We start from the raw sequence: 17,073 nt of genomic DNA, 5'->3' as shown, positions 1-17,073 counted from the left end.
TCGCAAAAATGAAAATTTTTTGAAAAATCGCAAAAAATGAAAATTTTTTGAAAAATCGCAAAAAACGAAAATTTTTTTAAAAATCGCAAAAAAGAACAAAAAATGAACATTTTTTGAAAAATCACAAAAAACGAAAATTTTTTGAAAAATCACAAAAAATCACAAAAAATGAAAATTGTTTGAAAAATCGCAAAAATGAAAATTTTTTGAAAAATCGCAAAAAACGAAAATTTTTTGAAAAATCGCAAAAAATAACAAAAAATGAACATTTTTTGAAAAATCGCAAAAAACGAAAATTTTTTGAAAAATCGCAAAAAATAACAAAAAATGAACATTTTTTGAAAAATCACAAAAAATGAACATTTTTTGAAAAATCACAAAAAATCACAAAAAATGAAAATTGTTTGAAAAATCGCAAAAATTAAAATTTTTTGAAAAATTGCAAAAAATCACAAAAAATGAAAATTTTTTAAAAAGCACAAAAAATGAACATTTTTTGAAAAATCGCAAATGAAAATTTTTTGAAAAATCGCAAAAAATGGAAATTTTTTGAAAAATCACAAAAAATAAAAATTGTTTGAAAAATCGCAAATGAAAATTTCTTGAAAAATCGCAAAAAATGGAAATTTTTTGAAAAATCACAAAAAATAAAAATTGTTTGAAAAATCGCAAAAATTAAAATTTTTTGAAAAATTGCAAAAAATCACAAAAAATGAAATTTTTTTAAAAAGCACAAAAAATGAACATTTTTTGAAAAATCGCAAATGAAAATTTTTTGAAAAATCGCAAAAAATGGAAATTTTTTTAGAAATCGCAAAAAATAACAAAAAATGAAAATTTTTTGAAAAATCACAAAAAATGAAAATTTTTTGAAAAATTACAAAAAATCACAAAAAATGAAAATTGTTTGAAAAATCGCAAAAATGAAAATTTTTTGAAAAATCGCAAAACATGAAAATTTTTTGAAAAATTGCAAAAAATCACAAAAAATGAACATTTTTTGAAAAATCGCAAAATATGAAAATATTTTGAAAAATCGCAAAATATGAACAATTTTTGAAAAATCGCAAAAAATGAAAATTTTTTGAAAAATCGCAAAAAATTACAAAAAATGAAAATTTTTTGAAAAATCGCAAAATATGAACAATTTTTGAAAAATCGCAAAAAATGAAAATTTTTTGAAAAATCGCAATATGAAATTTTTTTGAAAAATCGCAAAATATAAACAATTTTTGAAAAATCGCAAAAAATGAAATTTTTTTGAAAAATCGCAAAAAATTACAAAAAATGAAAATTTTTTGAAAAATCGCAAAATATGAACAATTTTTGAAAAATCGCAAAAAATGAAAAATTTTTGAAAAATCGCAATACATGAAAATTTTTTGAAAAATCGCAAAATATGAAAATTTTTTGAAAAATCGCAAAATATAAACAATTTTTGAAAAATCGCAAAAAAATGAAAATTTTTTGAAAAATCGCAAAAATTAAAAATTTTTGAAAAATCGCAAAATATGGAAATTTTTTTGAAAAATCGCAAAACATGAAAATTTTTTGAAAAATCGCAAAACATGAAAATTTTTTGAAAAATCACAAAAAATCACAAAAAATTAATTTTTTTTTTAAAAATGCAAAATATGAAATTTTTTTGAAAAATCGCAAATCATGAAAATTTTTTTTAAAAATTGCAAAAAATCACAAAAAATGAAATTTTTTTGAAAAATCGCAAAATATGAACAATTTTTGAAAAATCGCAAAAAATGAAAATTTTTTGAAAAATTGCAATATGAAATTTTTTGGAAAAATCGCAAAACAAAAATTTTTTGAAAAATCGCAAAAAATTACAAAACATGAAAATTTTTTGAAAAATCGCAAAATATAAAATTTTTTGAAAAATCGCAAAAAATGGAAATTTTTTGAAAAATCACAAAATATGAAAATTTTTTGAAAAATCGCAAAACATGACAATTTTTTGAAAAATCGCAAAATATGAAAATTTTTTGAAAAATCGCAAAATATGAAATTTTTTTTAAAAATCGCAAAATATGAACAATTTTTGAAAAATCGCAAAAAATAAAAAATTTTTGAAAAATCGCAAAAAATTAAAATTTTTTGAAAAATCGCAAAATATGGAAATTTTTTTGAAAAATCGCAAAACATGAAATTTTTTTGAAAAATCGCAAAATATGAAAATTTTTTGAAAAATTGCAAAATATGAAAAAAATTTTCTAATCACAAAAAATGAAAATTTTTTGAAAAATCGCAAAATATAAAATTTTTTTGAAAAATCACAAAAATTGAATTTTTTTTGAAAAATCGCAAAATATGAAATTTTTTTGAAAAATCGCAAAACATGAAATTTTTTGAAAAATCGCCAAATATGAAATTTTTTTAAAAAGTCACAAAAATGAAAATTTTTTGAAAAATTGCAAAACATGAAAATTTTTTGAAAAATCGCAAAATATGAAAATTTTTTGAAAAATCGCAAAATATAAACAATTTTTGAAAAATCGCAAAAAAATGAAAATTTTTTGAAAAATCGCAAAAATTAAAAATTTTTGAAAAATCGCAAAATATGGAAATTTTTTTGAAAAATCGCAAAACATGAAAATTTTTTGAAAAATCGCAAAACATGAAAATTTTTTGAAAAATCACAAAAAATCACAAAAAATTAATTTTTTTTTTAAAAATGCAAAATATGAAATTTTTTTGAAAAATCGCAAAACATGAAAATTTTTTTTAAAAATTGCAAAAAATCACAAAAAATGAAAATTTTTTGAAAAATCGCAAAATATGAACAATTTTTGAAAAATCGCAAAAAATGAAAATTTTTTGAAAAATTGCAATATGAAATTTTTTGGAAAAATCGCAAAACAAAAATTTTTTGAAAAATCGCAAAAAATTACAAAAAATGAAAATTTTTTGAAAAATCGCAAAATATGAAAATTTTTTGAAAAATCACACAAATGAACATTTTTTGAAAAATCGCAAAACATGAAAATTTTTTGAAAAATCGCAAAAAATTACAAAAAATGAAAATTTTTTGAAAAATCGCAAAATATGAACAATTTTTGAAAAATCGCAAAAAATGAAAATTTTTTGAAAAATCACAAAAAATGAAAATTTTTTGAAAAATTACAAAAAATCACAAAAAATGAAAATTGTTTGAAAAATCGCAAAAATGAAAATTTTTTGAAAAATCGCAAAACATGAAAATTTTTTGAAAAATTGCAAAAAATCACAAAAATGAACATTTTTTGAAAAATCGCAAAATATGAAAATATTTTGAAAAATCGCAAAATATGAACAATTTTTGAAAAATCGCAAAAAATGAAAATTTTTTGAAAAATCGCAAAACATGAAAATTTTTTGAAAATTCGCAAAATATGAAAATTTTTTGAAAAATCGCAAAATATAAACAATTTTTGAAAAATCGCAAAAAAAGAAAATTTTTTGAAAAATCGCAAAAAATTAAAATTTTTTGAAAAATCGCAAAATATGGAAAAATTTTTGAAAAATCGCAAAACATGAAAATTTTTTGAAAAATCGCAAAATATGAACAATTTTTAAAAAATCGCAAAAAATGAAAATTTTTTGAAAAATTGCAAAACAGGAAATTTTTTTGAAAAATCGCAAAATATGAAAAATTTTTGAAAAATTGCAAAATATGAAAAAAAATTTCTAATCACAAAAAATGAAAATTTTTTGAAAAATCGCAAAATATAAAATTTTTTTGAAAAATCACAAAAATTGAATTTTTTTTGAAAAATCGCAAAATGTGAAATTTTTTTGAAAAATCGCAAAACATGAAAATTTTTGAAAAATCGCAAAAAATTACAAAAAATGAAAATTTTTTGAAAAATCGCAAAATATGAAAATTTTTTAAAAAATCACAAAAATGAAAATTTTTTGAAAAATCGCAAAACATGAAAATTTTTTGAAAAATCACAAAAAATTGAAATTTTTTGAAAAATCACAAAATATGAAATTTTTTTGAAAAATCACAAAAAATGAAAATTTTTTTGAAAAATCGCAAAACATGAAAATTTTTTTAAAAATCGCAAAAAATGGAAATTTTTTTGACAGATCGCAAAACATGAAAATTTTTTGAAAAATCGCAAAACATGAAATTTTTTGAAAAATCGCAAAATATGAAAATATTTTGAAAAATCGCAAAATATGAACAATTTTTGAAAAATCGCAAAAAATGAAAATTTTTTGAAAAATCGCAAAACATGAAAATTTTTTGAAAAATCGCAAAATATGAACATTTTTTGAAAAATCGCAAAATATAAACAATTTTTGAAAAATCGCAAAAAATGAAAATTTTTTGAAAAATCGCAAAAAATTAAAAATTTTTGAAAAATCGCAAAACATGAAAATTTTTTTGAAAAATCGCAAAACATGAAAATTTTTTGAAAAATCACAAAAAATCACAAAAAATTTATTTTTTTTTTGAAAAATGCAAAATATGAATTTTTTTTGAAAAATCGCAAAACATGAAAATTTTTTGAAAAATTGCAAAAAATCACAAAAAATGAACATTTTTTGAAAAATCGCAAAATATGAACAATTTTTGAAAAATCGCAAAAAATGAAAATTTTTTGAAAAATTGCAAAATATGAACAATTTTTGAAAAATCGCAAAAAATGAAAATTTTTTGAAAAATGGCAAAACATGACATTTTTTTGAAAAATCGCAAAATATGGAAATTTTTTGAAAAATGGCAAAACATGAAAATTTTTTGAAAAATAGCAAAACATGCAAATTTTTTGAAAAATCACAAAAAATCACAAAAAATGAAATTTTTTTGAAAAATCGCAAAATATGAAAATTTTTTGAAAAATCGCAAAACATGAAAATTTTTTGAAAAATCGCAAAACATGAAATTTTTTTTTAAAAATCACAAAAATCACAAAAAATGAAAATTTTTTGAAAAATCGCAATATGAAATTTTTTTGAAAAATCGCAAAATATGAACAATTTTTGAAAAATCGCAAAAAATGAAAATTTTTTGAAAAATCAATGGAAGTTGAGACAATCCAAATCCAGAAAAGAGTTCACACTTCAATTAATTTGAATGCAGAGCAGATCACATTCAGCAACTGACTTCAATAGAACATCTCACCGATGAAAAACCAGAAGAAGATGCACAAGCAAACAAACAAAGGGGAAAAAAACCATTAGCATTTTACAGTGTATGCATTATCTCAGCTTAACACATTTGTAAATAAACAGCAACAATAAATGACCATGTATATGCTTCTCTCTGCTGAATTTCTGTGTTTTTCCTATTTCTTTCTTCTATTTGGCATTTTCTTTTTACAAATGACAGCATTTTACTTAAACTCTCTCACTTAAACTTTATACAATCACTTGTATAATACTGTGTATAATACTGTGTTTTTACTAGACCAAACAAATGGTTAATTAATGAAACACATTTTTGACACTAGTTTAAATCATGTTATAATGAAAACAATACAAAAAAAAACACGAACTCACCAAGGAAATCATTCAAAATCAAAGCGAAAAACCAGGAAAACTCCAGGTGGCACTCGTGTGCAGATTTCACTCACAGATACAAATCTTGTTTTTTTTCTCTCAATCCTTCATTAAAGATATATGATAGAAATCATTTCAGCATCTTATTAATGGTCAGTTTTCACAGTTAATAAACATTTAAAACATTAAAAGATATATATCTAATAGTTTTCTACTGTTATTAATTTAAAAACTTACATCTCTGCATTCCCTTGCGAACACTGAATCACCATAGCAACGGTAAACACAAGCTAACAGACAAGAGAGATTTGTTATTGTTTGTAAATCTGATCTGCTATAGTGTAAGGCACGATGATATTATTCTAAAGCACTATTCCCTTGAATGCTGTTTAATACTCTATTATGATTTATTTATATAAATAAATAATTTTAATATATATTATTTAATCGAGTTGTTAGGACTGCGTTGTTTTGTTTGTGTTTGATTTTGATTCCAGATTGGGGGCGTGCCTTCAGCGCACCTGATGCTGGTCAGCGCCCTTATTTAAACCCCGGCAGAGAGTTTGTCGGGGCCGCTGTCCATTCACTTGGCAGTTGGCCAGAGCCACGCTCCTATTTGGCCTTTATGCTTTCTTTCGCATCCATGCACTATCACTGACAACATTTACCGCATCCATTCATTTGCATTTCACACTGATTGAACATACTGATACTGATATTTTGGAGTATATAATTTAAATTGAGTTAAATAAATATTCTTTTTGATCATACTTCTCCTTGTCGTCTCCCTTATTATGTTACATCCTTGAGCCAGGTGTAACATATGGGGGCTCGTCTAATTTAAATTTAGTTGATTTGATCTTTGGCTTTCGTAATCGGTATTTGTTGTGTAATAGGTGGGAGAGACAAGGAGGCGGAGATGTTTGTTGGAGCGGCTTTGGGTTTCTAGTCCGATCAGGAAGAGGTAAGTTCTTGCGGTTTAAAACTGTGTTAATGTAAATTTCCCCTGTTAGCTTGTAGCAGCGCATTGCGTTGGTTTTTTTTATTTTAGTTTGTTATTTTTGTGCGGCTTCTGGGTTGAGTGCACTGCCGTGGAGTAGTTCTGAACTATCTGTTCAGTTCCACACCAGCGGTATCTGAGTGCTTCAAAGGGCTCGACTAGCGCATGAAGATTAGGAATAGTTATTTAGAGTTTTTTTTCGATAGGATTAGGTGGGGAATTAATGAATTTGTGCACAGTTTTTGACCGTAAGAATTACCTGCGTAAATTGTAATTGGGAGTAGGTTATTTGAGTATTTGTTAGAACTTTGGTTGGTTGATTTTGATAATGACGTCAGTGGAAGAATTTTGTAGTGCTCCTTCGGATGAGCTATTGAATTTGTGCTCGAAAAAGCAGCTTTGGGAAATTGTAGATCGATACGAGTTGAGTGGCGTTGATAAGCGAATGCGTAAGGATGAGGTTAGAGAAATGATTAGAGTTAAATTGAGTGAACTTCAGGTTTTGCCAGTTACGTCGAGACGAGCAACAGCTGGGGTTAATCCCGCAGCTGAGAAAATGTCATTTGTTGGTTTGTCATTTGAGCAGCAAAAAGAGCTGATTAGAATGCAACAGTTGCACGAAAAAGAGATGCGCGTTAGTGAAATGGAAATCGAAAAACTTAGATTGGATGATTTGATGAAAAAGCGTGAGATGGAATTCGAGAAAATAAAACATGAGCAAAAGTTAGCTGTAGAACGACAAAACCAAGAGTTTCAACTTAAGTTTGAGAGTTTAAAACTCCAAAATGCGAGCGGGTCACCTGTTCATCGCACAGACGGCTCATTCAATCTCATTAATAATTTGAAGTTGTTGCTGGTGTTTAATGAGCGAGATCCAGACGTATTTTTTTCGTTGTTTGAAAGTATTGCTGATGAACGAGATTGGACTGAGACTGACCGTACCGTTATGCTTCAGTCCGTATTAGTGGGAAAAGCCCAGGAGGCGTATACTGCTCTTTCTGTTGATGAAAGGAAAAAATATGATAGTGTAAAATCGGCTGTATTAAAGGCATTTGAGCTGGTTCCAGAGGCATACCGCCAAAGTTTTAGAACGTGGAGAAAAGGTGAGAGACAAACACACGTGGAAGTAACTAGAGAGCTATGTAATCATTTTGATCGCTGGTGTTCTACATCTAATGTAAAATCATTTAGTGAGTTGCGTGAAATGATGATTATTGAGCAACTGAAAAATATCGTTCCTGATCAAATTGCTGTCTACATTAATGAGAATAAACCTCGCACTGCTGCTGAAGCTGCATCATTAGCAGATGACTTTGTTCTGACTCATAAAAACCGATTTAGTTCTGGGAATCGGGGAAATGGAAATGTTCACTTTAAACTGTCGCAGCAAATTGATCCATATTTACATTCTCGTAGAGCGATATCTGATTCAACGTGCCGGTATTGTCTGGAGGTCGGGCACTGGAAAAACGAGTGCCCTTTGCTAAAAAATAAGCAGATACGTGGCAAAAATAAAAATACTGCACCTGTGCTTTTGACCAATTGTTTTCCGCAGACTCCAGTTGTTTGCAGTACGGATGACTCCGTGATAAAAGGAAATTGTTCCGAAATTAAAGCTAACACTGGGTATGCACCATTTATTTCTCAAGGTTGTGTTTCTCTTTTAGAGGAACATGAAAGCGTACCTGTAAGAGTTTTGAGGGATACGGGATCGTCCGAGTCCTTTATTTTGGAGTCCATACTTCCATTTTCATCCAGCTCGTATGTCGGTAAGAATGTTTTGATTCGAGGAATTGCACTTCAAACATTGTCTGTTCCTTTGCACAAATTTAGTTTACAGTCCCAGCTGGTGAACGGCGAAGTTATTATGGGAGTGCGCCCTTCTTTGCCGGTGGAGGGAGTGGACATTATTTTGGGAAATAATTTGGCTGGGGAGAGTGTGTGGCCTGTAATGACACCTGCACCGATTGTCACCACGTCCTCTGTTCTTGATCAAGAATGTTGTGAGTTATCCGAAGATGTGTCATGTGTAGTGACGCGATCTAAGTCTAAAATGTTGAATGAGTCTAACCTGAATGATACCCGTGTTCCTGTTGAGTCTGTCGCTCCTGGATTATCTCTCTTGTCAAAAATTTCTCGTGCAGAATTCATTGTTGCCCAGAGGGATGATCCTGGATTAGAAAAAATGTTTGCTGCTGTTCTCCCACCGGAGGAGGTAGAGAGTGCCGCGACTGGATATTATATTAATGATGGGGTGCTTCTGCGCAAGTGGCTTGCGTTACACGAGGATGGTGGTGGTGAGTCAGTGGTTCAAGTTGTTGTTCCAGAGAAATTCAGAGATGTTGTACTTAAATTGTCTCATGGCGATCTAGCTGGTCACTTGGGTGTAAAAAAGACTTATTCTAGAGTTTTGCAGCACTTTTATTGGCCGCTGTTGAAAAAAGATATCTCGCGGTTTATTAGAACATGTCACACATGCCAAGTGACCGTAAAACCTAATCAGCCACTGAAACCAGCCCCACTGTATCCCATTCCTCCAGTAGAGCAGCCCTTTGAATATTTGTTAATAGACTGTGTTGGTCCGTTACCTCCCTCAAAATCGGGAAGTAAGTTCCTTCTAACAGTAATGTGTCAAAGTACTCTGTATCCAGCGGCTTACGCGTTGCGTAATATCACTACCCGGTCCGTAGTAAAAGCCCTGTCTCAATTTATTTCCATCTTCGGAATCCCAAAAGTCATTCAAAGTGACCAAGGAACGAACTTTACTTCAAAAATGTTCGCAGAGATTTTAAAGCAATTAGGAGTTAAACATCATTGTTCCAGTGCGCAGCATCCTCAGAGTCAAGGGGTGCTGGAGAGATTTCACCAAACACTGAAGTGTCTTTTGCGGGCGTATTGTGTCGAATTAAATCGCGACAGGGAAGAAGGGCTTTCGTGGCTTTTGTTAGCATCAAGGGAGGTCACGCAATCTAGTTTGGGCTTTAGCCCAAATGATTTAGTCTTCGGCCACAAAATTCGAGGTATACTTTCTGTTCTCGGCGATCAGTTAAAAGGCAAACAGCCACCAAAAAGTTTACTTGAATATGTGAATGGGTTTAAAAGGCGCTTGATTTTAGCTGGTCAGGCAGCTAAAGAAAATTTGGAGAAGGCACAGGTAAAAATGAAAACTCTTTTTGATCGTCGGTCTGAGCAGCGCGTATTTAAACCGGGGGATCAGGTTTTGGCGTTGCTGTCACTAGTGAGCTCTCCGTTTTGCGCAAACTTTGTGGGACCGTATACTGTAGTGCGTGCATTGTCTGATCTTAATTATGAAATTGCAACTCCAGACAGAAAGAAAAAAACCCAAATTTGCCATGTAAATCTGCTGAAACCCTTTTTCTCCCGAGATTGTCAAGCTGATATCAAATCCTCCGGGGTGATCAGTCCGGCGATTGAGGCGCTGGGACAGTCCTCCGCAGGAGACCGGGAGGGGGGTAAGTTTTTAGATTATGCTGTAGTGCCACCTCGATTAAAAAATTCTGAGACTTTGAAAGAGTTGGAGGATTTGTTGTCTCATCTAACTGTTGTGCAGCGAGCGGAGCTGTCACATTTGATCCGAGAGTTTCCATCATTATTTGGGGATGTTCCATCACAAACGCATCTTATAGAGCTTGATGTGGGTGATGCTTCATGCAAACGCCAGCGTTTTTATCGTGTCCCTTTTGATAAATGCATTAAGTTAGAGTCCGACATTCAGCACATGCTGAAGAATAACATTGCAAAACTGTTGTGTTCGAGTTGGGCATCGCCGTGGTTACCTTGTCACGGGCCCCTGTGGTGGAGTGATGAGGCGGTATTTTTGGTCTCCCACTGATGTCACTGACCTACTCCTGTATGTATGTTATTATTTGATTTAATTTGATGTGGGATTATTTTTTAGGGGGGTGTGTTAGGACTGCGTTGTTTTGTTTGTGTTTGATTTTGATTCCAGATTGGGGGCGTGCCTTCAGCGCACCTGATGCTGGTCAGCGCCCTTATTTAAACCCCGGCAGAGAGTTTGTCGGGGCCGCTGTCCATTCACTTGGCAGTTGGCCAGAGCCGCGCTCCTATTTGGCCTTTATGCTTTCTTTCGCATCCATGCACTATCACTGACAACATTTACCGCATCCATTCATTTGCATTTCACACTGATTGAACATACTGATACTGATATTTTGGAGTATATAATTTAAATTGAGTTAAATAAATATTCTTTTTGATCATACTTCTCCTTGTCGTCTCCCTTATTATGTTACATCCTTGAGCCAGGTGTAACAGAGTATTCTGCCAATGTTTTTTTTTTTTCATATTTATAAGGGTATTTCTATTAGCTCTATTGCTGTGTACTACCCACTAGTAACCTGGGTTACAATTGACTATATATAAATCAGTTGACATTATTAAGGCATTTATTGGGTACAATTGCTACTTTTTACTGTCATTCATTGTGTTTTGGTCATTATCAATGCACTGTCATAATAGAAAAAATAGACCCGGCGCCAAAACTATCGCTGCGCTGCTGCTTCAGCGACGCTCACGCCTCGCGCTGACGCGCTGCTGCTGCGTGCGATATGAAAGCTCTAATCTGTTAACATGGACGCCGAAAAAACACGCGCTGCTGGCGCTTGCGGTGTGAAACAGCCGTTAGTCTTAACACTAAAAGAAAAAAACTGTGGATACGATACTTCCAAACGCAGTTTCATCTAAGACAGTGGGGGGAAGCAAAATTTACTATGCTTTCTACTCAGTTACTTTGCACATGCATAAAGAGGCTCTTGTACGACAAATCCAAAAGGTGTGATCTTAACAATAGGTGGCAGCCACTTTTGCCCTAAACCACAGGTTGCCTTCGAGTCATTCCTTAAGTCCACTCGGTCTTGCACCGTTTTATAATCTTCCTTATTTAAAACAGCTCAATTAAGTCATCGGCTTCATTGTAGAGTACCCCTAGTATCTGAGCCTGCACTGCGCAATGAAAGAAAGAAGCAAAACGGGATGGAAAGAAATGAAATGTTGGAAACGCACCACACCTTAAGTCATTGAAGAAAAAGGGCAAAGCTTGCAACGCTTGTGGGACTCGAACCTACAACCTTTGAATGGCTCAGTTCACAGCCAAGAAGTCCAATGCACTATCCATTGTCTTAGATGAAATGATTTCCATTTTCCGAGCAGACAGAGGGTTTGGATGTAATGAAACTGGATATTCCAAAAAACACTTAACACATGATTAAGGGTAGATTAAATAAAAATAAAATAATGCATTTTTTGCTTTGATCTTGAACAGAGGCCAGGTAACCGGTCAAGTTTGAGATATGATCATCCAGACTCTAAAAGACCACGTCCGTCTTGTCAGCATTTTCTGCATCCTGACATGCTGGTTTTTGTTGTGTATTTTTTTCTTCTTCTATTTTTGTTATCGGGCAAATGTCTCTTACAATTAATTTTTGTGGCGCTGTGGCTTAGCTGGTCAAAATGCCTGTCTTGTAAACAGGAGATCCTGGGCTTAAATCCCAGCAGCGCCTTAGTTCAGGTGGTGCGTGTGCTTTTTTTTATAGAGATTAACGAAATTAATTATAAAACTGTATAGCTTTGAGGCATAATGGATAGTGCGACAAATTGAGTTACATTTGAGAGCTCATCTGATTCATAACTAGTTGACTGCACACCCATGTTTTTAAGTTGTTTATCTCCCCCTCCATATTCTCCATTCCTCAAACCTATTGAGGACTTTTTCCTGCCTGGAGATGAAAAGTGTATGACCGAAATCCAAACACATGTATACCCCTTCTCCAAGCTATAGCAGTTGATGCTTTTCATGGCTGGATTTGCCATGCAAGGTGACATTTCCCCCACTGCTTGGCCACACCAATACAGAAAAGAGAATGCAGTATAGCTGTTTTTTTTATTATTATTTTTTTTTACTGTAACTGTATTTAGTAAATACTTCTGTTGATGGTATACGTAGACCACATTTTCTGCAACTTTGTGTTGGTTGGGATGAACACTGTACACTTTTTTTGTGGGGAAAATACAGTAAAATATATTTGGTATTTGTTTGTTTTGTATAAAAACAATTTTCGAAAAATTTTACAATGCACTTCTGTAGTTCTGTGTACTGTCTCCATAAAGTTAACCTCCACTCCACAGCTGCCCTGTCCTGACCTATTCATGCATCTCTAAGGACCGAGCTGTCCCGGGAGAAGCTTGCTAATATACAGAATTGGACTCAAGGCCTTCTGGGCGTTCAAAGCATTTGCAGACCTGGACAGATTTGTCCAGCCCATCACCCCCTTGTGCTGCAAAAGGGATTCATTCTCCCTATGAGCTATCAACCAAGGCTGAACCTGGACGGGGGCGTCCCGCGAGTCACTTTTAACACACAAGGCAGGGATAGTTTGTCCCAATTGGAACGTAGCCAAGGCAGAACCTGGACGAGGGCATCCCACGTGACACTTTTAACACACAAGTTAGGGCTAATCTGTCCCAATCGGAACGTAGCCAAGGCAGGACCTGGACGCAGCAGGCATACAGCGTTGAACTAAGAAGACAGGGCTCATTTTTGTCCCCAATGAATTTACTTTTACCACACAGATAATAAATAAAAGGAATAATGAAGACACTGAACACCATTTGACCGTTAAGTTGTACAATATTTATTCAGGACGATTCAGAGTCTTCTGTTTGTTCGAGCGGGCGAGCGCCCTGGCTTTTCCCCCTGGCAGGGCGCCATGGCAGCGTCCTCCTGCTGGTTCCCTCCTGGAAAAGAGACACATAAAGGGCAGTTAGCCAATGCCACACGTTCTGCTGTCCACGCCAAAGAGAATGTGATTTTTACCAGGGGAGAGACGGAAGTCTCTGTCCTCTTGCGCCCTTTCCGCGGGGGGCTTTCAGTGCCCGCTGCCTCCCCATCCTCCTCCTCCTCCTCCTCCTCCACCAGGGCCCTTTCAAAGAGTCTGCGGCGCTCGCGTGCTTGGAGAGGTCCGAGGTGAAGTGCGTAGAACTTATCTGAGGTTGAAGTGTCATGGCACATGAATTGCGCCACCTTGCGGCGATCCTCTGAAGAGTGTGCATTCTTTGCCTGCGTCGGAGAGAGACAGAAGCTTGATTAGGATAGAAGCCGCCGCTGGTAGTTACAGGGGCGTCACAATGCCTACTCACATGAGTCGCGATCGCAGTGCGTACGTCAGTAAAGGTGGGTTTGCCTGGAAGGCCCATACTGAGCCAAGCAGACTGAAAGTACTTGTTCAGGGTCCGACAAGGACTGGCTCTGGAAGTGAAAAAGAAATAGGTAGCCTGGCTCCCTCCGGGGAGACCAGCCCGCAGCGCCAAAAACCTGCGGAACCAGCTGTATTCCTCCCTGTTTAGGGACAGCTGAGCCGCCCCAAAGGCTCTGTTTGTTTTGTGAGTGGTAATCTGCCATCAGAGAACAAGCAGTGAGTGAGTGAGTGAGTGAGAGAGCATGCTACTGGTGACCCCCACCTTACTTGCGCCATACTCACGTTAATGACATAAGCAGACTCGTCGGGGCTTCTGGAGGCCTCTTCAACCTATTGGATTGTGAGATTCTGGAAGACTCCACAGCGGTGCCCAGAGATGGAGGTTAGGTAGCCAGTCAGAAAGCCATAGAAGCGCCACTGTTGCCTAGTGCTTGGGTTGGATTCGAGGCTATCTGGTGAAGGACATTAGACAGATTAGACCACCGACGGTTCTATTTCCTTTCTGGGTCACCAACAGCTCTTGGCTGCTGGTGACTTGTTCTCCGGGGCGCCAGCAGCTCAAACAACAGCTGTTGGTGGCCCGGAGAGGAATTGTGCGTTTCTTCTTCAGGGGCACCAGCAGTTCATGGACTGCTGGTGCCCCTGAAGAAGAAACGCACAATTCCTCTCCGGGCCACCAGCAGCCGTTGGTTCATCCAGCCACGTCGGTCTGCCCCCCTTCCCCCCCGAATGAGTCCCATTCGCGGGGGAGAGGGGCAGACAGACGTGGCTGGATGAACCAAGGGCTGTTGGTGCCCCGGAAGAACGAACAGGGGGAATCGCTGGAACGGCGGAAGGGCTTGCTTACCTAGCAGGGCGGGAATTTTCCTCTCAGCGGTCCGGTGACAGCGCACCAGGCTGGCCTTGGGGATCAGTCGGCTTTCCTTCGCCTGCTTGGTCCTTACCTCGTGCACGACGACACGCCGGCGTATGCCGCGGATGAGGGCTCTGACCTCCCTTCGAATCAGAACCAGAGCCGTGCTGGAGAGCTGACAGGCGGCCGGCGGCGTCTCCGAGAGGTAGTCCAGGAACTGAGCCACGTTCTTCAGGTAGTGCTGCCTGGTGGGCTCGGCCATGCGCGTCTGACCTAGCCGGGCGGCCCACGCTCGGATTCGGGCTGGTTGGTTGAGGAAAAGGAAGTCCCCTGGCTCCGCGGTGCCCCTGGCCATGTAACCAAGGAAGGCTTTGATTCTCCCCAGCTTCGAAGTGACGTTGTTCCGCAGGCGGGGGGTGGGCTCGCTGCCCAGTTGGTACCCTTCGAACTCCCCCAAGAGAAGGTCTGTGGAACGAGCACAACCAAGAGTCAACTTCCCCGAAGCCACACACCCAGCAGAGCGACAGTGACGAGCCTGAAATATACTCAACTCAGCGCGGGGACGTGGTCCGGGAACGGGTAGGCAGTGGGTTCCAAAGCCTCCGGAGGCTCGGGGGGCGTCAGACCTCCGGCCGCCCCTCGCCCGGGAGGCGGTGGTGCAGGAGGCGACCTGGTTCTCCTGGCCCTCTTCCTCCTCCTTCTCCCCCCTTCTCCCTTCCTTAGCTCCCGGTAGAGGCGTGTGATTTGGAGCAGGGTGGACCGCATCTTGGTAACCTGTTTCCCCAGGTCCGTGAGCTGAGCCTGTATGCGCTCGGTGGCGCGCCTGCAGCCGCGGTCGGCGCACGGGCGGCCGGCCTCTGGGTCCTCCGAGTCCCGCTCCCCCTCGGAGGACGATGCTAGCTGGGACACGACGGGGATTGCAGGCTGGGTGGACCGCAGCCACTGCAACTCCCGAGCTACTTTCCGGCGTTTCGCCCTCCCCATAGCCTCTTTCCTTCCCGAGGTCGAGAGCTCCGCGTGCTGCCTCAAGTGCCTGTCTAGGCGGGCTGGCGTCCGGCGACAGCCCGGGACCGGGCACGGTGTCTTCCGCGTGTCCACGCGGCCGGCGGCCAGCGCGAGCAGCAGCCGCTTCTCGTCCGAGTTGGCCACCTTGTGAACGGCCGTCAGGTGAGGCGCAAGCCGGCTGTAGACGTTGAAGCATAGGGCACATTCAGCCATGACCGTGCTAGACCCAATGCAGAGGGGAAAAGGGGCCCGCACGCCACGTGCGGCGGTTAATAAGCGGCCGGAGGCGGCGTCCACTTCCACGTCATGACGTTGGTGGACCCGTATTTCTTAAAGGGGAAGGACACCCCCCCGCACCAGGAGGTGTAAGCCGATGCCCTACGGAGATCCATTCGGTTCAAGCCTTCTTTTGTTACGACTTCTCAAGTAGGGGGGAGAGGGGTGTCCACCTCATTCCCTTCTCCCCTTTTCAAAGGAACCAGAGGGGGTGTCCCGTTAAACAATTCACCCCACCGCCCCTTCATCGTTGCCCCGGTCAGCGGTTCGACACCTCTCTCTCTTGTCACGACTCGAGTTGGGGAAGGGGTGTCCCACCTCACTCCCTATCCCCCCTTCATTTTGCTGTTCTGGCCAGCGGGAGCTTTTCCACAGCCATTCACGTTCACTTTTTCCACCCCAAAAAGGGGATTGATTCCCAGATAGCACACATGCGTCGCAGAGACGTCTGCTGGACATCCGCGGTTTCATCTGGGAGACGTCTTATTTAGGTCGTTTGCTCATCGGGAAAACGTCGTATAGACGTCCTTGTCAGACATTCAAACAACGTCTATGCGATGCATCGCAGATGTTCATTATTAGAATGTTATATCTGTGAGACATCTTATTTATGTAGCATAGACGTCGTTTTTTTATTATTTTTATTTAGACATCCCCTCATGAAAACGGCTATAAATAACAGTTGCAGTTACACTGATTATACATCCGTCTACACATAGATGATAAGCTCAAGTATTTTTCACTCAAAATGAAATGACACAACGGCTAAGGAATCATTTGTAGAATTTTATTATTCAATCATGCATTCATTCATTCAATCATTCATTTTCTTTTCGGCTTGATCCCTTTATTAATCTGGGGTCGCCACAGGTATGCAACACCAATCTATCCAGCATATGTTTTACGCGGATGCCCTTCCAGCCGCAACCCATCACTGGGAAATGTATTATATTATATTATATTATATTATATTATATTATATTATATTATATTATATTATATAAAATTATTTTATATGATATTATTTTATATTAAATTATATTATATTATATTACAATATTTTATATTAAATTAGATTATTTTATATTAGATTATTTTATAATTTATATTATATTGTATTATATTATATTAGAATATATTATATTATTTCATGTTATATTATATTACATTATTTTATACTATATTGTATTATATTAGAATAT

The 17,073-nt window shown here is 37.0% G+C and overlaps 2 protein-coding genes and 1 long non-coding RNA gene across 6 annotated transcripts in view; all 3 read right to left on the bottom strand.

Annotated features, from left to right (window-relative positions):
• Window positions 1-17,073, bottom strand: part of LOC137491011 (NACHT, LRR and PYD domains-containing protein 3-like) — a 171,845-nt gene that overhangs the window by 122,418 nt on the left and 32,354 nt on the right. The window lies entirely within an intron of this gene.
• Window positions 2,270-5,853, bottom strand: LOC148682348 (uncharacterized). The gene is made up of 3 exons (XR_015942904.1): window positions 5,740-5,853; window positions 5,503-5,607; window positions 2,270-5,120 (listed from the first exon to the last, which is right to left on the bottom strand). It is a non-coding gene; the product is annotated as an uncharacterized LOC148682348 (long non-coding RNA).
• LOC137490973 (uncharacterized) lies at window positions 13,150-17,009 on the bottom strand. 4 transcript variants are annotated; one of them, XR_015942579.1, is made up of 6 exons: window positions 15,142-17,005; window positions 14,585-15,055; window positions 14,020-14,189; window positions 13,679-13,933; window positions 13,356-13,598; window positions 13,150-13,276 (listed from the first exon to the last, which is right to left on the bottom strand). XR_015942579.1 is itself a non-coding variant. In XM_088650399.1 (4 exons), the coding sequence occupies exons 1-3, from the start codon at window positions 15,806-15,808 to the stop codon at window positions 14,068-14,070; spliced, it is 1,260 nt and encodes a 419-aa protein (XP_088506525.1). In that variant the 5' UTR covers window positions 15,809-17,005; the 3' UTR covers window positions 13,150-13,933; window positions 14,020-14,067. The 4 variants fall into 4 exon arrangements, 2 of the variants coding, with proteins under 2 accessions (XP_088506525.1, XP_087106218.1); XR_015942578.1 differs by having other exon boundaries at window positions 13,150-13,598; XM_088650399.1 differs by having other exon boundaries at window positions 13,150-13,933.

Source organism: Danio rerio, chromosome 4 (genome assembly GCF_052040795.2).
Source record: "Danio rerio strain M-AB ecotype USA chromosome 4, GRCz13ab, whole genome shotgun sequence".
Taxonomy (NCBI): domain Eukaryota; kingdom Metazoa; phylum Chordata; class Actinopteri; order Cypriniformes; family Danionidae; genus Danio; species Danio rerio.
This window is presented reverse-complemented; position numbering and strand designations above follow the sequence as displayed.